The 20,797-nt window shown below is 46.8% G+C and overlaps 1 protein-coding gene across 2 annotated transcripts in view; it reads right to left on the bottom strand.

Annotated features, from left to right (window-relative positions):
- stat5a (signal transducer and activator of transcription 5a) overlaps window positions 1-20,797 on the bottom strand; it is a 74,883-nt gene that overhangs the window by 15,951 nt on the left and 38,135 nt on the right. Inside the window, exons 2-9 of one of the 2 annotated variants that reach the window (XM_064321808.1) lie at window positions 11,906-11,968; window positions 7,326-7,463; window positions 5,559-5,715; window positions 4,758-4,847; window positions 4,052-4,226; window positions 2,813-2,943; window positions 2,107-2,258; window positions 1,694-1,849 (exon numbers count right to left, since the gene is read on the bottom strand). In XM_064321808.1, coding sequence (XP_064177878.1) covers window positions 1,694-1,849; window positions 2,107-2,258; window positions 2,813-2,943; window positions 4,052-4,226; window positions 4,758-4,847; window positions 5,559-5,715; window positions 7,326-7,453 — 989 coding nt within the window. In that variant the 5' untranslated portion in view covers window positions 7,454-7,463; window positions 11,906-11,968. The remainder of the gene's footprint in view (window positions 1-1,693; window positions 1,850-2,106; window positions 2,259-2,812; window positions 2,944-4,051; window positions 4,227-4,757; window positions 4,848-5,558; window positions 5,716-7,325; window positions 7,464-11,905; window positions 11,969-20,797) is intronic. The other variant, XM_064321809.1, reaches the window with a different exon arrangement.

The raw sequence follows: 20,797 nt of genomic DNA, 5'->3' as shown, positions 1-20,797 counted from the left end.
TAAAGCACAGGAGTGAACCGGCATGGTTTAAAGAGCAGTCAGAAAACTGAAACTAAAGTAATTGGTTGGAACAAAAACCAGCACACAGACCAGCCCTCCAAAACTGGAGTTGTGCACCCCTGACCTAGTTAGACTGGCTTGTGCTCTACAAAACATGCAAATGTGCTTACGCTCTGTGGTTCCGACTAAGATTAGGAGATGAAGGTTAACGTGGCTTTTGTCTCAAAAATAGACTTCACCGATTTCAAACAATGAGCACAAACCGCAGGGAAGCATTTTTCAGTGGCAAAATGTACTAGTGCGCTGCTGCAATTCTGTATAGAGCATCTTCAGAGAACGTGCAGCGGGAGGCTCCTCCCATTCTCTCATGCTCCACTCAGGAGGCAGCGACCGATACAAACATTGCCATGGCAACCACTTGCCCTTGCACCCTACGCCTCCCTCTCAGCAGCAACAACCAGGCAGACTGAGTGCAATAACTTGAAATTCTGAGAGACCTGAGACAATTAGATAACTATTATATCTGAGTGGAACACATATTATCGTTTCTATTAACTATTTCATCTTTGTCTTTTCTTAATCATTTGTAAATAAATGTTTTGGGTTACAGATTGCGTTGTCTCTATATTGTAATACGTGCACTCTACTGATTAAACAAACTCAAATTAAAAGTATTGCTAGGTTCCTCCTAAATTGTCATTTATTGTAAATTCTAAAATCCTAAGCTGTTGCCTGGTTATTGGAGGATACACACACACACACCATGCACACACACAAACACACACCTCTGAAACACCTCTGAGGTGGAGCAATAAGATACACCAGAGCAATAAGATATACTCGACACCACCACATAAATGATGCCCTGTACGAGGACAGTACAGATTTACATGAGTCAAACACTGTATCTAATTTTTTTTTTGTTTTTTAATTTCCCTCCATCCTCACCATATGGAAGTACATTAAAATGGCGACAGCCAACGCACTCACACACCAGGAAAGCCTCCAAGACAGATGCGTACAGTAAAAAAAAAAAAAAGAAAAGCTTGGCAGTACTACAGCACAAGAGATGTAAAAAAATAAAAAATAAAAAAAAAACTCCCCAATGACTAAATAACAGGACGGTTACATGCTTACGAATGCATGAACGCCAACATTTTCAAAAGAATTTTGAAAGTTTGAATAGTATTACAGTCGTATAAAATATAGCACAATGACTATGTTTTCTCTATTCCATAATTAACTGTCGTGAAAAAGACTGTGAAGTCACCTGGAATTCACCTGCCTATAGCTCATGCTCAATGCCCTAAGGCCTGAAGCCCTAAATCAGGGTAGGTTATCAGTCCATCCCTAACCAGGCACGCCTCATTTAACTGCTAAAGATCTCACTGAGCGGCTCATTAGCAGAATCAGGTGTGCCCAATTTGAGTGGGAGTGAGAACCTACAGGACAGCAGATCTCCTGAAACGGGGAAGGGCAGCCCTGCCCTAAACTATTTGGCATCTGCTAGCAAATACCAGTTCCTACAGCGCGGCCTTTCTCAAAACTGCGCTGGCGGCGTGGGCCGCAGCAGGAAATCGCTTCTGCGCAGAGATTGGACGGCTATGCGCGTCGCCAAGGGCGGAGCGTGGAAATCTGCACGCTGACGCAGGCCGCCCCCCCCCCTCTCGGAAGCGCGCGCGTGGGCACGGACCTGGTGACCAGCGCGGAGATGATGTCTGTGATGGTGCTGTTGAGCTCGGTCAGGAGCTCCTCGATGGGGCCGGGGATGGGCAGCTGCTGCCTGAGGTGCTCGGCTCTCCGGATCTGCTGCCGGTTCTGCCAGATCATCTCCGCCAGCTTTTCACACCTGGAGGCGGAAGGACGCTCAAATGAGAGACGCGCAGAAGGACGGGGACCCGTCTTGAGTGCCTTCCTCCTCTACCTCGTCCTCGTCGCCATCCTCATCAACAAGGGGTCCCCCTCGTAGGATCCTCTGCAATTTGCAGATACGACTCAGGGGGAGCTTACCGCCGCGGTTGGACCAGAATCCCATCTGAAGTACTGCAGGGGTGTCACACGATACCGCGGGACCGATCGTGGTGGTTCTCTTTGGTGTGGACTCACCAGGACTGCAGGACGTCCAGCCCCCCCTCTGGTGGACCCCCGTTGCCCGCCAGCTGTTGCCGTCTCTTCCACTGGATCAGCTCGTCATCCAGGATGATGGTCTGCTGCTTCCGGAGCAGCTGCAGGGTCTTCTGGTGTTTCTCTGCCAGGTCCTGAATACACACACACACACACACACACACACACACAAATGCACGCAGACACACAAACACACACAGGCACACACACACACGCACACGCACACACACATACACACACGCACACATAAACAGACACACACACACACACAAGCACACACACGTTACATGAGGACAAGCCCACGAAGATTGTGTCACCTGTCAGCCAAGCATTCCTCGCATAGCTTTTCACTGACAGCGCATCTACAAATGCTCCAACTCAAGCTGAAGCTCAACCATTCCTCCGCGATACCATAAAATGTTGCGTATGCCTTTTAATGAAGAATATTTTAACCGATATTTCCTCAAAAGAAGGAAAAAAATGCCTTTATGAGGGAGATAAGAGTTTTGCATATTTTTTCCAAAGACTTTTGATGAATGTGTGAAGTATGAGTTTAAACCGCCTCACTAATGCAGGCCGAATTTTAGACGGGCGGTGAGAATTTGGGCGCTCCACTCTAACAGGCGAGGTGGCGGGGGGTGGTGGGGGGCTGAATTCTGGCAGTGGGTGCACTGGGGAGGGGGCGTACCAGTCTGTATTTCTGTAGTGTGTTGGCCTCCCGGGTGAGCCAGGCCTCCACGGTGGCCCTCTTGCTCTGCAGGGCGGGCTCCCTCAGCAGGCGGTCGGCCGGGGGCAGGGTGGACAGGCTGCTCAGCTGGGCTGGACGGGAGGGGAGGGGAGCGGGGGCGGGGAGAGGAGTCAGCCACTTTTCGCTTCGTCCCACCTGCCGGATGCTTCCAACAGGCGCACCGCAGGCCTTGGGCTAACCGGACCACGCGTGCACACGAGCGCACACGAGTAACGTGCATCCTGAGCCGTACGTACTTGCATTGATTTCACTCTTGCTGAGCCACACAGTCGAAGTTACATTCAAGTTTATGCATATAACAGAATCTCTAATCCAGAGTGACTTCAATATGCGCACACATACTGTAAAGGTTAAGACCATGATCACTGCTGGTGCCAAGCAATCAGTGTCACAGCCCACTTTAGTAATGAAGGCATAAACCTACAACATAAAGTTAAGTAGCCTGTATATTACATTACGTTAATACATCACATAGTAGACATAGAGCAATGTATAGAAGTGGAGATCATCAGTGTAACTCTCACAAATACAAAAATGCAGTGTCACCAAGATAGCAAAGTGACCCAATAAAAATGAATAAGTGTCATATTAACCCAATAAACAACAATTTGTACAGTAACTAAACAAAGTACCACTAGACAACCAATCTTCGAACAGCTATAAGTTTAACATTATTCAATCCAATGAAAGAGAGAGAAAAAGAAAGGTTATCTAGGGCAGCCATGGCACAATCTGAAGAATCTGAGTCTTCAGCCTGCGTCAGAATATGAGCTGTCCTGACTGCGGTGGGAAGCGCACTCCACCACCAGGGGGCCATTACAGACGGGAGACGTGACCAGGACATGCAGGTACGCGGAGGAGGAGGGGGGGGGGGTGGGGGGGGAGGTGCCTGATGCTGATTTGAAGATAGAACAGAGCTTTACCTTCAGCTGCCTTACAGTAGGTGCAAGTTGAATATTGTGAATGTAGACGTTTAAGTAGAAGGGTTTTATGGTATAGAATTTGCTGCACCATAGGTAAAGGTATTAAATCCACAATAAATACTCAGTATAAGTGTGTATTCTCAGTCAGCTGCAGAGGATGCACAGTGACTCGGCTGTCCTGTCTGTAGTGGGGAGCTCGGTACGCCTCTGGAGGACAGAGAAGAGGCGTTTGCAGAAAGGCATGATGGGAGCTGACCCTGAATGCGCAGGCTCTCCTGGTACTGGATGATGAAGTACTCCTGGTTGTGCTGCAGCTTGCGCAGGTCGTTCTCCGTGTCCTGCGTCATCACGCGCAGCTCCTCGAACGCCTGGTTGATCTGCTGGTACTTCTGAGACATGCTGTCCAGCATCCCGCCCCCTGGGGAGTTTGACTGCAAGCCAATCAGAGCACAGGTACTGCGTGTGAACTTTCTGAGCCCACGTGCTCTCACATCACACATTCGCAAACCACGAGAATTAACCTTTCCTTCTGACTCGCCTATGACGACTGTCAGTGAATTGGTCATCATCATTAAATGCCATATGTGTGTGCGCACGCTTGTGTATGTGTTGTGTGTGTGTGTGTGTGAGCGCATCTGTGTGCCTGTCTGCAATGTGTGTGTATAATCAAAATACCACATCTCAAACAAAAAAAATGTATTAGCACCTGCTGGTGGCTCCTGTATTTTGTGCTTTTAACATGTTTTTGTCTTCTAGCCCACCTCCCCTTCCCTTAAGTGGCTTTTGTCGCTTGCCAGGCCGCCATTGTAAATAAGAATTTGTTCTTAATGACTTGCCTGGTGAAATAAAGGCGAAATAAATTTAAAAAAACAAAATTCTATCCAGCTATTGGTGAAACACTGAATGGCCCAGAAAGCCACGAGTCTTTGCACAATCTTATTTTTAACGGGCTCTTCACTCACATTTGTGGCCTCCCGCACCAGCCTCTGCTCGGTGTAGAGGATGTGTTTGATACACCGCACCAACTCCAGCGGACATCGGTCATACGTGCTCTGCGAGACGGAAACGGCAAAGCATTTGCAAAGCAAAACAGCCACGCGGGGCCCCGGCACGCCAGCGGGCCACGCACACAACAGCGTCTTTGTCCCGGCTGGAACGGTCTGCCCGCAGTGCTCAAACGTAATCAAATTACATTCGTCCAGTCTGCGCAAAACAGCACGACTTCTTTCAGCAGACGTGCCGGGTGCGGACAGCCCTCAGGACGCAGCCTTGGACTCGCGCGGTGCGCGTCTGTCCGTCCGTCCGCGCCGGGCGTCGGGTTCCCCCGTGCCGAAGGTGCGGCGCGCGCTGGCACCGTGGCTCGAGAGCGCGTCTTTCACCGCTCGCGCCACCCGGGAGCCAGCCGCCGCCGCCGCCGCCGCCCTCGGGCACGCTCGATACAGTGAAATTCACACGAGGGCTGGGATTCGGACAGTCGGACAGAAGGTACACAGAGGGAGTCCGAGATGTCTCGTGGGCCTAGTTCGAGGAGAGTTTTTCATCTCTGCTTCCTTTTATTCGTGTTAGGAATCAGAGATGACCGTGAGTAGAAGGTCACTGGAAAACTGTTCGGAAATACCAGCACCCAAGGCCTCTTCCTGCATTGGTACATCAGGGCCCTCTCCTGTCCCGACCTCTGATACCTGAGCTTTTCCTCTCTCGGAGCGGCTGAACCCATGATGCACCTCTCATTAGCGGCGTGACGGCCCACACGGGCAGCTCACCTTTAGCTGAGTGGCGTAGTGGCCCAGTTTGATTCTCAGCAAGAAGCCGTCCTCCCCCATCTGGTGCTCGGCCTTGTTCTGCAGCTCCTGGATCAGACTGTCCAGCATTCGCTTGGCCTTGAACTCCTCCTGCGGGTTCTCCAAGTCGATCGAGTCCCTGGAGCGCATTAAAAAAAAAAAAAAAAATTTTTTTTAGAAAAAACCCTCAAAAGCCTCTCTCACGTGAGCCGAAGCTAATGACAGAACAAGGTCAAGGACCGTTCACCCTGAAGATAAACCATTAAGCTGGCGGAACGACACAGGCCAGGGGTGTTCTCGTGCTCTGTGGCGATAAACTCTGAGTGCCCTGAACGGTCGCCTGGTCACACGGAGAGCCCAAAGGGCTAGGAAATTCACAGGCATGGATCCAAATGGAAACAGGAAAAGGCGACTCCTGTGGTTTGCAGCCGTAATGGCTTCAAAGCGGTAACGGTAAATTCGCTCTGAGCAGATGAAGTTACTGAAAAGATGGGCCTGACTCAGTGTTAGCCTGTTTGGAATTCCAGGAAAGGCCTTTGGTCACATAGTGACCGAATGGCTCACAGCTCGGCCCTTTCCGATTTCATTCCACTGAGGAGCGTGCCAAGGTTTTCACAGAACCTTGCCCTAATCTGTGACCGGAATCGCTGTGCACAAGTCAGCCACAACTTGCGCAAACGTTCTGGGTTCCCGGGAGTGACCTGGCAAACCTGACAGCCACGCCGTAGCCAAAGAGGTGCAACCGCTCCAAAAACGCAGGAAACCAGCATGCCAGAAAGACGTGTCGCTGCTGCCTCTGCTACACTGGCCTGGTGCTATAAGCTGACTCCTGCAGCCAGCCGGCCTGAATTCTCAAAATCATCACATGCACTCAACGAAAATCATTAAAGTGAAAATAAGAAATGTTTGGGCCTTACACATTCCTTTACAAAACATGTAAACTGACTGCAGCAAATGAATGCTATAGGAGAATTAAACTACCAGGTTCATGCAAGTTTGGGAAAATTTGAATTTAAAGGATGTTTGGAAATGGCTGCTCAAACAATAATATGGCAGCTGGGTAGCAAGCAAAGGAATCAGAATGAATTTTAAATACATTTCATATCTCATGCTTTAAGCTAACCAGCTAACCAATATAAAATTTCCTGCATTGGGAATGTGGGGATTGGTAGCCAAAACATGATTAAATACAGTAAAATATGTATTAAACCTTATTAAATATTGAGCAATACTAATCAATAAAATTGCCCTGAAAATGTGGATGGGGAGTAGACTTCCAGCAGACTACCAGTATCTTTAATCTTTTAATACGGCAGGAATTATAGACAGCTTGACAGTCTACTCATATACCTTAATCACGATTAACGGATTCTATAGAAATGCTCAAATCATAAACCAAAACAAAATATATACACATCCATCCACATTGCACAATATAAAGTTACCCAAGCAGCTGCCGTCATAGTTAAACTCCCCGTTGTGACACTGTCCCATTGGGCAGATATTTGGATGGACGTCTGGTGCGTTGTTCACGTTCTACACGCTCGAGTCCACACGGAGAGAACGAGCCGGGCGAGGAGCCAGACATGCCCGCCGGAGAAATGCAGCGCTAGCCCGAGAGCACAGGCCATGTGAGGAGGGAGGGAGAGGGAGAGGGAGAGGGAGAGGGGCGGGGGCCGCGGAGGGTTTCGGGAGCGGCGCCGAGAGAGGGCCGTGAGGACAGACGGACGGACGGACGGACGGACGCACCACAGCTGGCCCTCGATCCACTGGGACAGGTAGTGGCGCACCTCGATGGGGAAGTGCTGGCCGTAGAGGGACTGCATCTGGTGCAGCGCATCCCCCTGGAGCTGCTGGGCCTGGATCCAAACTGCCATCTTCAGCACCCTGAAGGCAAGGAGAGAGATAAAAGAGAGACGCGCCTTTTAACAAACCCCTTTACGGACAGTTAACTAGTGTTGGGGCGACACACTGTAGAAACCCAAGCAATCAAAAATGTAAATATCTAACGGAACCAGACAAAACATAAGCTAAAGAAGGTACATTTAAAAAAAAAAATGAATTAAAAAAACACTACCGGGAGTCAGCAAAAAGCATTCACAAATATTCATTTGCCACCCATTACAGAGCCCCATTCATTTGCCACCCATTTAAACAGGTTTAAAATCCTTTAGGGTGTTCATAGCCTTATAGTGCACAAAATCAGCACCGTCATAAAGAGACAGAGAGGGAGAGAGAAGGAGGGAGACGGAGTGGGAGGGGGAGGGAGAGAGAGAGAGAGAAATGGCAGTCTATTTCTGATGAAATGGCGGTCATGCATAGTGTTCTCACATTGGGAATGTATATTTGATACACTGGTATGCATGTTCACTGCAAATGATCTTCTCGTTTATTCTTTAATCTGCCAAATGTGAACAAAATAGGATTTGATCCTGTGCCACCGTACGCTCTGAGCTGTGATCACTTTTCTACCCCTTACTGTCCATGCTTTCTATCTGAATAAAGCAAAAAAAAAAAATAACAAAAAAGGAGGAGGAGACTGTTTGCTCTCCTTTATAAAAAAAATAAAAAAAATGAGGCATACGCTTGTGCAGAACAGGTCCAGGCAAATGGATTCAAGTTATACTCCCCAGAAGCGACAATTCATTGTCTTCTTAATAATAGTTTCGAGTCAAGTTTAACCCCATGATAGCCATTAAATTGTAATAAAGACTATTAGATTACAGCAACCTGTTCAGCAGACAAGGACAGGGTGGGCGTGTATCCTGCGCTCATTAGCATTCATATCTGTAAGACACGTCATATGCAAACCATTCCCCATCGCTAGCTTGGTTAGAGCCGGTTAGAGCAGTAAACCTTACAACAACCTTACGCTACCAGACAAAAGAAAGAAAGCAACATGAACTAGGCTTTACCATTGTACAGTTAAACCTGATTATCATTCTGTGTGTAATAGCGTTGTAACACTGCGCTACCGTACACTAACATTAGACTCTACAGCAGTCTCAATCTCCGGACACCCGAGTAGAGAAAGTCGTTGATTTCACATGTCTACGCTTGAAAGCTATTTATTGGTTGCTAGCTAACGGTAGGTCTTCCTACCAATCCACCGTGTTTCTGTGATCCAAGCGAAAATGGACACTGCAAATACTAAATGGCAAAAAAATGGCAAGAGCATCATTTACATATTACATGTAGAAAAGATTTCACCGGGCTCAATGTTTTTGTTGCGTAACTTACACCCAGTTAACCCCGCCCACTAAAAACCGGCCGTTTGGTCTAGAGGGAAAGCAAGAAAATTTGGCACAAGCTTTTATACTTTCTTTTTCGCAGGAATCTTTTGAAAATATTTCTTGGCCGTTTGTAAATGCAAGAAAGTGTTAAAACAACACATCAGCAAAAAATTCACAGATATCAGTTTCCTTGGACCTTTACAGCAGAGTGCAGATACTCTGAGAAGATTCCATCACTTTGTTGAACTAATCTGGTGCTCAGGAGAGGCCATATGCACAGATGCCTAGAGTGCAGGGGTGGGGAAACAGAGAGACAAATAAACATGAAAGAATGTGACTGCAGTTAGCGTGTTTTTTTGATGTTGTTCTTTCTGCATTAAGCTTTCAAACATGAGCCTGCAACTGCCCCAAACCAGCTAGTCATTCTAAATTCTCTCAGGTATCTAAAAAATCCATCGCCACACATAAAAACTGTCCGGGCCAATCGGAAACACAAAGTAAATCTCAAATAATATTTTTTTTAAAACTTCAATAATGTGATAAATTCCACTTTCACAACTCACCTTATAGCACAAGTAACCCTCGTTGTTTTACAGAGTTTTTACAAGTCGCCAATTTATAAGCCCTGAACTAGGCCGCTGGTAGGATGTGTCACGAGAAGCGGCAAATCAAATGCTCATGCTCCTTGGCGTCTACCAGTTCGAATCACACTGAGAGGCAGGAGAGGTCTACGTGCGAGTCTCGCCAAAGTCGCCGTGCTCACACAAAGCAAAAGAGCACAGGGTGAAATGAGGTGAAATGAACAACAATAAAATCACGCGTGCAACCAAATGAAGAGAGAGTACTGACTTCTAACATTACAATTCAGCTCTAAATGACAAAGGACAAAGCCTCTTACTAATAAAACATTCCTCATGCACAAATATTTTCAGCATATCCTATTGACCAGAGCCATAACTATGTTAATAGTATTTAAAATAAGTTGTAACAAATCCTTTGCCGTGCGTCTAGGGTACCAAAACTTAATCACCGACCACGCTGTTTGGCCCCAATGGCCAAAGTCGGCTTGAAAGAACACACATGGCACGGAAACACAAGTTTGCCTTTCTGAAAAACCCAAGAGACAGGAGGAATCATAAGACATCCTCTGGAGTTCACTTGGGGCCAGAGAGGAGGATCGAATGAGAAAAGGAAGAAACAACCGCCGTGCGGTTGAAACAAAGGAGACCATTATGTGTCTTTCGCTACGAGGCTCTCCCACGAGGCCCTCGCTTCAACTCCTCTTTCATCCCTTTTCTGTCCCAGCAGTAGCTTTCACAGGGGAAGTGAAAGAGCCGAATGTAGTGTCTGGTTAACTTATTAACTTCCTCAGTGCTTCACGCTGCCTGGACAAGCTTACAATTTGGCACAAACAGCACTGATACTACGAATGAGAGAGAGAAATGGTGCAACCATAGACATTAAAACAACTAGAGCGGTCACCACCTGACACTTAAAAGTACGACATGGAATTCCGAATAGACGCAAGCAACTTAGAACTTAGTGTTCTAAACAATTTGTGTATTATAATTTGTTTCATATAGAAGGGGTAGACATGTGCATTGCACAATTCATTTAGCAATATTGTGCTGTAGTGTTTCTAGCTTACGCTTAGGCTATTCACGACATTCAGCCTTGCATGGGCTTTTAAGAGAACAGCCTCTACGACAAACTCGGAGGACTATTCCTGTTCTGCACAGCTGACCAGTTCACGTGCCTTTAACCGTTGCCTTGAGTTGGCTGTCCAATTTAGCATCTGCTTGTGCAATGATGTGACGCTGCAAGAAAAACCACACTAGACAAATGTCCCAAAGGAGGAGTCAGAAATGGGAAGAAAATGCTTGCACTGGCTGGCCTGCTCTCTTCTGAGCTCTTCAGAACAGTCGGTCCCATTCAGATAGAGGAACTCTGGGAAAGTGAAGAAACCGGCCTCACACAGTCCAAAAGGGTGCCCACCTGCACGCTGCCAGGCGTTAAAAATGTACTTTAGAATAGTCAGCTGATAGACTCGTGCCCGTTGGCGTACAGTTCCTCATCACTCGCACCCCCCGCAGATCCAGCGGCTCCTGCTGTCCCCAAACACTTAAAAAATGTTTGCCTTTTGTTACACATTAAGCTTCACTTCCAGGCAAGGCAAAATGAAAAGGGAGAAACGTGACGTCGTGAAGTCCAGCTCTGGAGCTGGAGGAGAGGACTGCCAGATGGATGTCCACGGCTCCCTTCTTTAGTGGTGAGCAGCCAACGGTTGAGAGGTCAGCTGCTGAGAAGGGCACAGTGCACATGCAATGACGTACCGGTGCCTAACCTTAACCCTCACCCCTTTGCTCCCCCATCCCCACCGCCGCCCCCCCCCCCCTTCGCTATCTCAGTCTGTCTTTGCCTCGACCCGTCCTGGAGCGGGGGATGTTTCCCGTGCGATCGTGAGTGAAAGTGTCAGTCCCACTGCTCTGAACTTAAGTGACGTCTGCAGCGGCTGCCGCCTCAGGCTGCAAGTTCATTGGCACCCTTCTCCTTTAGCTTGCCCGAGCGTGCTCTCCCATGGGAACTGTTGGGCCTCAGGGGATTAACCGCAGCGCTCTGACAGCAGGGAGAACCCCTCGGTCCGCCAACACTCGCACAACGCAGTCTTTACATCACTCTACAGAGCAAACGCAAAGCCCCTGGGCACTTCCACATGCTCCAGCCCACTGGAGATCCAGCCTTAATAGCTAAAACGGCAACGAAAACCACAGAATGACTGCTTTTTTTTGCCTTGGGTAATAATGTTAGGATTTCAACGGTTAGCTTTATGGTTTTATAAGTTTGCTGGCTGTATAAATCTGTGATGTGTTTTACGGCTAGCTTAAATTAGCTTAGATTTAGTGCTTTATTGAAGCTGCACTTACATTGACTGGTCTGGGAATGTTATGAGCCTGGTCTGGCACGGCTGCACACATAACTCATATAAATGGAAGGGCCTTGTGTTCTCTTTCAATGTAAGCCGCTCCGAATTAATGAAATGCACGGTAATATAATGTCATACGCCCTAAATGGAATACACAGAATTGTACAGCGTACCTCAGTCTTCAGCTCTCTGTTACCATGTACAAGCACGATATTCTGGAGAGGAAAGCCACAAACCTGGAGGAGAGAGAGACAATAAAAGAAGGGTTTATAACTATTGGAGATACCCAAGAAGACTTAAGCTAATAAGTTTCTAGGGGGACCACAGCAAAATGACCAATAGCCTATATTCCAACAAAGAATCTAAATAAACATGATATCATTTGCCTGGTTTTGACTCCAAATATAGACTACCATTAGCCTGACTTGACATGACTACAAAATATAGGCCTACTCATCATCAAAGTTAGAGCAATATCACAGGAGCTTTTCATCAGTTTTGAAACTGGATGCAAGGCAGACTACTCAAGAAGAGGTTTTTTGGAGACCTTATGCAACCAAAGAGGAATAGGAAGCTGTACCACAAAAGGATTGATGTGGGGCTTCTGCAGTTAATTATTTAGGTATAGCCGCGTTTCCGCCGCAGGAACTTTAGCCCGGAACTAGGAACCTTTTGAGGAACTCAGTGCGTTTCCACCGCAGGAACTAGGGTCTAAATTTAGTTCTGGGGGCTTTATTTTACCCCCAAAAACGTCCCTGCTCGGGGGGTAGTACTTTCCAAAAGTACCGGAACCTTTGGGGTGGGGCGCAAGCGCTGAAAATTTCTGATTGGTCGACTACTTGCAGTGTTTTATTTCAATCGCCATGTTTAAAAATCTGCAACCGCAAACCGATTTCTTTTCATAATAACTTCAAATCAAACTTGTATGTTATGCGGCGCAGTAGCCTAGTTTTGGTTATAACCTGCCAACGTCTTGGAATTATAACGTGTGCTCTTCTGTTCTTTTCTTGCTTTAGTATTCGTTTAATAAAATGCTAAGCATTCGTGCTGGGACAGCATATTACGTACCAAAACATTCAAACGGATTAATTCGGTTGCTGAATATTTTCTTCCAGATTTTCTTTGTTAGCCCGTTGTAATTGACTCAAAATGTTTGATACAGTTATGTGAGGTATGCGGTAGTTCTGTGTAATTCACATTGGTGATACAGTAAAAGCAAACTGGAAATCACCTTCCGCACTTTTTGTCAGGGTAAAATAACAGGTTAATTCTAGTAATCGTCCCTTTAGCTTTTTCAGACTGCCGTAATTTTACTCTGCCATTCTTAAATTCCACAAAAAGACCAGGAAGACTATGGACTAATTTATGGTGCATGGTTCGCATCTGGAGGGCACACTTCGCTGCTCGGCTAGCAGTAACTTTGAAGGAAAGCAAACGGTGGCTGTACCACTGCTAATTTAAATTTTCACGCAAGTCCGAGTTTTCGTTCTATTCATTTTGCGATTAGCCTATATGGAATTGACGATGAGAAAGTAATCAAACAGCAAATTGTTTACAACGTGTGCATGTTTTCTGCTGTTGTTGCCAGTTATATTGGAAATGTGAATGCATTCTGTCGCCTCGGATGTCAAGACATGAAAGTGAATGTTCGCATAAAAACATAATGAATGTGTTTGAGAGGATATATAAAACAGTTACAATCTGACTATTGGCATGTTATATCCTATTTGTTGCATAACAACGGTCCAAGTTCAACTACCAACGACAGTTTTGCTTGACAACGGTAAAATATGCCCAAACGGCTGCAGAAGAATATTTCAATTCCAGGTGATGAAATCGATAAAAATAAATAAATACAAAAGTAACCATATATAGTCATTGTTGGTAACCCTTTGTATATAAGTGGAATAAACCCCTCCGGGCTGTCCCGGTTATTAGAAAATAATGTAGGCTACTTCGGTGGTAGTATGGGGTTACAGAAGAAATCATAGGACAGATGGACCGATGACAACGTCGCTTTTTCATACGTCAGTGGGCTAATTTGCCTAATCTTCGCGGGACTTTAGTTCCTTGAAAAGTAGTTCCTGGGACTGAAAGTGGCTTATGTTATCTTTATAAGGACATCAGTGGCACAATGGCAAAAACTGCAATTGACACGAAACTCGGGGCTTACGCAAACAGTTTGGAATTTACTAAGGTACAAAGCCAAGAATATTTAAACAGAATGTGGGCAGACACCTGGGCCAAAAGTATATTTCACACAGCTAACTGTAAAGCTCTAAATCATTTTTAAATTTAGTCTGGATTGACTGAATAAGCACTGCTACATCTTCAGGGCAGTCACCCTAAATGGCACCTTGACCAGACGCACTGTTGAGAAAAACGTGAGCACAGGGAACAGAAGGGGTGCAGCGCACTAACACCCAGGTATCACGGTCTGCAGCAAATTCTGCACCAACCGTCACAAAATTATTTTGCAGGAGAGAACGTCCATAAGGAAAATATCCTCAGGATTTCTAATATGTGTTAAATTCAAATTAAAATACATCTTACTAGATCATACAGTGCGAGCAACCAGTTTTTAATTAATTTTTTTAATTTTTTGCAGCTTCTGACATCACATGTTGTACAACACAGGCTAATACAACACCAAGGAAAAATAACATCAAGTACCGAGGAAAATGCATTGCTCCAACGCTTGCTTTTTTAAACCCACCAAACTTAAAAACAGCATTCGGTCGTCATTCCATTGCTATAATTTATGCTTTTTAAGCTACATGTTTTACCTCTGCACCACAGGACGTAATAGCTACAAGACATGTGCGTGCACGTATTTTGTGTACTTCATTGACCTCACCAGGATGAATGAGTGATGCAAAATTGCCAGGGCCTCATTTTGCCTTCAGGATGCAGAAACTACAGGGGGGTGGGGGTTATGAATCATACCAATATTCATGCTGTGCAACAGAAATGACACGTTGTGCGTAATTCCAGGCCGGAATCGATCAGCGACAGATTGCACGCTTCATGATTAGTGACCCTTTCATCACTGATAAACATACCTCACTTACGGAAACCAACTTCGAAGAATTCAGCTTGGCGTTAGCACTTTGTTTGCAAATTTTTGGGGTATGATTTCACATGTTGTTTCATTACATTAAAAGGTAGAATTTCCTTGACGGTGTGCTCCTTCTGTTCAGTTATTCTGCAAAACCAGTTTTTAATTTGTCAGTGGCTAACCTGTTATACATGCCTATTTTAAACACAGAATTTATACTGCTATTTTTAGAACAGAAATCCTGAATAAACCATAAAAACTGTTTTAAGTCACTTTTTTTAGAACCTTGTTTTGGTTTGCTCTACGAGGCCATCCAGACAGAACTGCAATGAGGTATACACGAGAGGTTGATTTTTTTTTTAACGATTTGATACTAAAAGCAAATGCCTGTTCTAAGCAGCAGCAATTTGTAGGACTGTATCAATGCTAGTCCTGACACGAGCATGGCGGATTTGAGAGACAGACTATTATAGCTCTCGCTTTCTTTTCTTTTCACACAGATGCCACTTCCTTTCTGTCTATATTCAGAACTCGTTTTCTTTCATTTTCACCGGCACACGTCTACAGGAAAAAGAGGGGCTGAGACTGGCCGATAACACAGGAAGTGATCTCATGCTGTACTCCCGTATCTCAGCTGACACACACGGGTAGGATATGCCAGGAATTGCCACATGCGATTCCATTTAATGCGGTCTGGAGGCCGGACAATGCTACGCCGGCCTTCTTGTTTCTCATGCAGGCTAACCCAGATGCATCTCCTGGAGGCCCTGCCTTGGGCCTAAAAACAGAGAGACACAGGCACATGCATGAGAGAGTAGTTGATTAAAAATAATTCATCCCTGGCATATAAAGTTCGTGAAAAATACGTGACTGCACGCCTTAGCAAAAAAGCCCCAACATTTCTGAAGTTCTTTGGTGACAGAACATTTGTAGCGTAAAGGTCACACTCACAGTAGGAGTGTTTAGGCCAACACATTATTCATAATTTAGTATTTCAATACATAGTAGCCTCAGAAATAGTGTTTTTGTGAGACAATATTGTGAATTAGGCATACATTGAACTGTAAAGGGGATTTCTTAGAAAATAAAAATTTGGTCCCCCGACTTTTTACCCAAAATAAACAGTTTCACACAGGAGAGACAGGAGCTGAAGCGATGGCTGAAAGTGAGGTGCAGCACAGGACAAACAGGGTGGCGAGAGACCGTGGGAGTGAGACTAAAGCAAAAACGGAACTTTGATGGGAAATCCCTCAGACCAAGGCGTAGGTAACCGAATGGAAGCGAGAACCTGAGAGACGCAACCGTGCAATTCACAGAACGGGAGTAGCCTACAGAACAACCACGCACAGCTCAGGGGCAGGGGAAATACAACATCAAAGACGCACTGCTTCCTATGGTGCCCCAGCGAAGACCTACCGAGAAGAATGTAAATAAATACACAAATACAAAGAAAAGCAGCAAAAACGTGAAGGCAGGGAGACTGACAGACCGACATTTCACAGAAATACGGGCCATTTCTACCAGCAGGGAAAGTTTACAGTAATTGAAGATGATGACCTTTTAAAAAGGAAGAAAGTCTGAAAGAGCGCCAAAAAAAAAAAAAAAAAAAAAAAAAACTGCTTAAGAGCTAGAGAACTGAAGAGGTGGGTGTGAGGGCAGGACCGCCTTGACATGGCCGACTGTCGGCCTCCACAGCTGGGGGAACCACAAATAGCTGCGAGGGCACGGCCTGTCCGTGGGGCAGTCCTCTGTGTTATTTTAGCTCAGGCTGTTGCTGCCACCCCTGCCGTGCTCATTCAGGGCCTGTACACAGTGGGTGGCGGGCTTCCGGCCGTTGGCGAGCAGAACCCCTGCAGTACGTGCCGTCCATCTCGGGTGGTCAAAGGCTGGGACTCATTCAACACTTTGCCCTGCCTGACAGTTCAAAGCAAGAATCTTTTTCTTTTTTTTTTTTTTTCCCCTCCGCTAACACGGTTTGGCAAATGCAGCGATCACGGAGACAAACTCGCCAAACTCGTTTGGATCCGGGGCCCGTCAGTCTCAGGCTGGGCGATGCGCACTTTCGGTAATGATCACGTTTTTTTTTGGAGCGCAATAACAATCACCGCCTCTCCTTCCTCCCTCCGGAAAAAAAATAAAATAAATCACCAATGATATCCATTGGATGTTGATAAGACAGCCAATCAGCAGCAATGTTCTACTGCTTCCATGTGAGCACGTAGCTAATACGCTTTTGTCAATCATATGGAAGCTTCAAGGACTAGCTGCTGATTGGTTGTCTTATCAAAAAAAAAAAAAAGCACCGACCAACAGGCAAAGTATTTATACAGAATTTGCAGAGCAAGAGATTGAGGTCAGTGCATTGGCAACACATGGAAACTTTCTAAATGAAAAGACAAACAAATCATATGGGGAAAGCCCAGCCACTTCATCTCACTTTAACGTCACAAAGTCAATGATTGGAAGAGGTGCTGATGTTGTTTCCCCAGCCACCACAGAGCACTTCAACTCTCGAGACACTTGGAATCACACAACAAAAATGGGTGAGAGGGTCACTGCCTGTATCGCTTTAAACTCGGAACCCCATCACATGGCAAGGGGGGCACTGACGCCTAAAGGATAGGCACTATGGCCAGCTCAGACACAGTTTAGAACAAAAAAAAAACAGGCAGGGTAGGAAAAAAGTCCCAATGAGTCAGAACCAGAAGTAAATGCGGTTGCAGCTGGTACCAAACTGAAAAGAAAGAGACAAGAAAAACAATTATTTCCCTCCTCGAAAGGAAACACCTCTCAAGACAAAATCGCCAACGAAATATCAGGGCGTGTTCAGAGAAAAACCCCAAGTTTCACAGAAGCGTCCGGGGTGTTGGTCTACGGTAGGAGTCTCCGGCCCTGGTGAGCCATAAGGTCTGCTGGTTTTTGTTTTCACCTTGAAGTCAGCACCCAATTCAGTCCCAAGTGACCAGGTGAGGAGAGTTAAATGCGCAATCAACCGCTTTATTGATTAGGTGCAGAGCAACAATGAAAACCGGCAGATTCTGTGGCTGTCCAGGACCTGGTCAACAGATAACTGGTCTTACAAATAAGACACGTGCCACGGAAACATCTGGAACATTTGCTTCCCAGGCTAGCGCCAAGGCTGAGGAGAGAGGTGGAACCAAACCTGCACAATGCTGGGATATTGCCTCACATCTCTTTGATTCATGACTGAAAAATTCCAGTCTTGAATAGGAGTCAAGATTCAGGAGTCATGCTTTTCAGATGAAATATCCTTAAATCGCCGTTACTGCGTAAAAAGAACTAGCGGTTTGCTTTTAGCATCAAATCGTTAATGAACAGCCTTTCCGTTTTTTACAGCTCCTACCAGTTCTGACTGGCTGAACCCAAAGAAAACAGAAACAGGAGGTTTTAGTCAAGATGGACAGTATCAGGGGTTCTGTACAAATGACCACTCAAACAAGTTAAACAATACCTTACAAACACACCTGATACTGGAGCATTTCTGCCATGTCCATCTCCTTTAAAGAAATAGTATAGATGTGCTTCGAAATCTCCCTTGCATCCATACCGGATGAAGGATTCCTCACAGCAGTCACTGAACAGCACTGAACAACAGAAACATCAGTGCCGTAATCGCACTGATGTCAAAAAAAACAGGTCAGTTGTTCCTGCTGCATCCACAAAGAGGGTAAACACAGAGTTACTCACAGCCAGATGTGGTTCATTAGAGCGAATGTTGCAACCGGTCCAATGATTCACAGTGAAGCAGCCCCCGCTGCCATCTTTTCCTCCAGACAACGTCGTGCAGTTTCTGCCAGCACGCCTACGGCAGGCATTAGACCAGCGAGCGCAACAGGGCCGCACCGTGGTCCCCTCCCTCAGGGGCTGCCCGTCACAATTCTACGTACACAGCTTGAAGCAAGGCGAGATTTTGAGCTCTTTATTTACTCATTAGGACACGTGAAATAAAAAGAACAGGCTGCTCAGCCCACCTTCCCCATTCAATATGCAGCCTCCCCCCCCCCCCCCCTTTGCCCACCCATAAAGTTATGGGAAGAAGAACTTCATTACCTATTCTAGAAAAGTTACTACGGCAAGTTGGCAACCGAGTTCATCCCCGTACACTCCCCCCCCCCCACGCCCCCCCACCTCTTGGCAACCGACAGCTGTAGAGTTGTGCAACAGAACAGGCCTGGCAGCTACGCGCGCACTGCTGAGAACGGCAGGAGTTCAGTTCAAAGCCGCGCCAAAGCCGAGCGGCCCTGCCCCCACCCGAGCAGGGCTTCCAGCCGCGCGGCCGGCGCACCGCGCGCAGTGCAGCTCTGCAGGCTGTTTCGGGTAGCAGCCTCTGCTCAAACGACTAAACTCTGAACCGCAGTCGACGGCTCGGCCGCGGCCGGCAGCAGGGCTGTGGTCCTTTCCCCAAGGACCACACGCGCTCCGAAGTTGAAAAGTTGACGAGCGCGCTAATGCATCTCAATTAGCGGACGGGCTCCTAAATTATTTTTCCAGTTAAAGCGCGCACATTTTCAGGAGCAAACGCTCGTAAAATGGGAGCAGCGCCGAGCCCTGCAGTGTTGCAACGGGCTGCCCGTCTTTGCCAGAAGAGGCGGCACGCATGTCGATGACTCATTTAGGTCTCTGCTTTTGAGCTTGCGAGGGAGGGCGAGGGCCCTCTCTGCTTTAACAGTAATCTCAGCGGTGCCGTTTCTGGGTGCAGCGCCGCGCGTTGCCTTGGGCGCTACGGTACGCGTACGCCGCTCGCCGCCGTCTCTGAGTCCGTCCCCGGGCCCTTCATCGGCCGACAGACTCAAAGTAATCATAAAATCTGACGCGGCCCAGGTGAACTCATGAGAGTAAATGGCTGAGTCACTGGGACCATCTGTTGGATTATACCCCAGCATCCTCCATTGCTTTTATCAGCAAATAATACGTGGTGGTGGGGCATGGGACATGCCTGTGTGACCAACGGAGGCATCACAGAATGGACATTAAATTCTATGACGGTTCTCCAACTCAATAAATAAAGTAGTAGGCCTAATGCAAATGAAGACCAGCATTCTTCAGACAGCCTCGGACAAAACAGCAGACCGGGCCGGCATACCGTTCATCCTGATGTGACATTCGCTAAAACTTTCGAAAAAATTAATTGCAGCGTTTTGTCAAACATTACTTTTACCAGACAAAATGAAACATCTACGTGCAGGAACTTAAGTGAAAATGTGACATGAGCTATAAACATAATCCGCATTCCAACAACTGCAGCTTGAACAAAACGGACTGTGATTAAAGCACCCAACCCCCTACACCCAAAAAAAAAAAAAAAAAATTGTTTTTTTACCAATTATGTGATAAAACAGCTCAGCGTACCGTCTGCAGCTACTGTAGTGTTTTGGATAAGAATTCTCACCGCATTAGCACCGTGGCACAAAACCATAAACAAGCTGGTAGGGGGGAGGGGAGAGGCGGGGACAGGAAGGATAGAATCAAAGCCATTGTTTACTATTAATAAAGAGCCCAGAGTTCAGGCCTTTACAGTGGCACCCTGAGAGCAAAAGGCGGAGGGTGCCAGGCGTACGGTTACGCGATTGCCCTTTGCGCGAGGTGCCTCGCGGCTCGGGGGGTAACCCCACCTCCCCCGTCGAGGGCTATGAATAACTTTGGCTGTGCGAAAGGTTAGTCGCTTCACCTACATCCCCCCCCCCCCCCCCCACAACCCATGGTTTGGAACGTAGAGGGCGGGGCGCCGCAGAGCAAGAGACACCTGCAGTCACCCGTGACGGGGCTGCCGCTGTACCCTGAGGCGCAAACCTGCGGTGCGTACACCACGCGTAATAAAGCTACGCAATTCGCCATCGGTGATGCGCCGCGGTCAATTTAAAGCACTTGGCCTTCCCGGCACATCGCAGCATGCCAAAAGAAACCCAACTCTTATGTGAATCCGTTAGGCCTTTCCTACTGGCATGCAGGTGAGGTCCGTGACCCCATTTTGGATGTCTGGGGACCA

Source organism: Anguilla rostrata, chromosome 2 (genome assembly GCF_018555375.3).
Source record: "Anguilla rostrata isolate EN2019 chromosome 2, ASM1855537v3, whole genome shotgun sequence".
Taxonomy (NCBI): domain Eukaryota; kingdom Metazoa; phylum Chordata; class Actinopteri; order Anguilliformes; family Anguillidae; genus Anguilla; species Anguilla rostrata.
The sequence above is the reverse complement of the archived record's forward strand: the minus strand, read 5'-3'. Positions and strand labels throughout refer to the sequence as shown.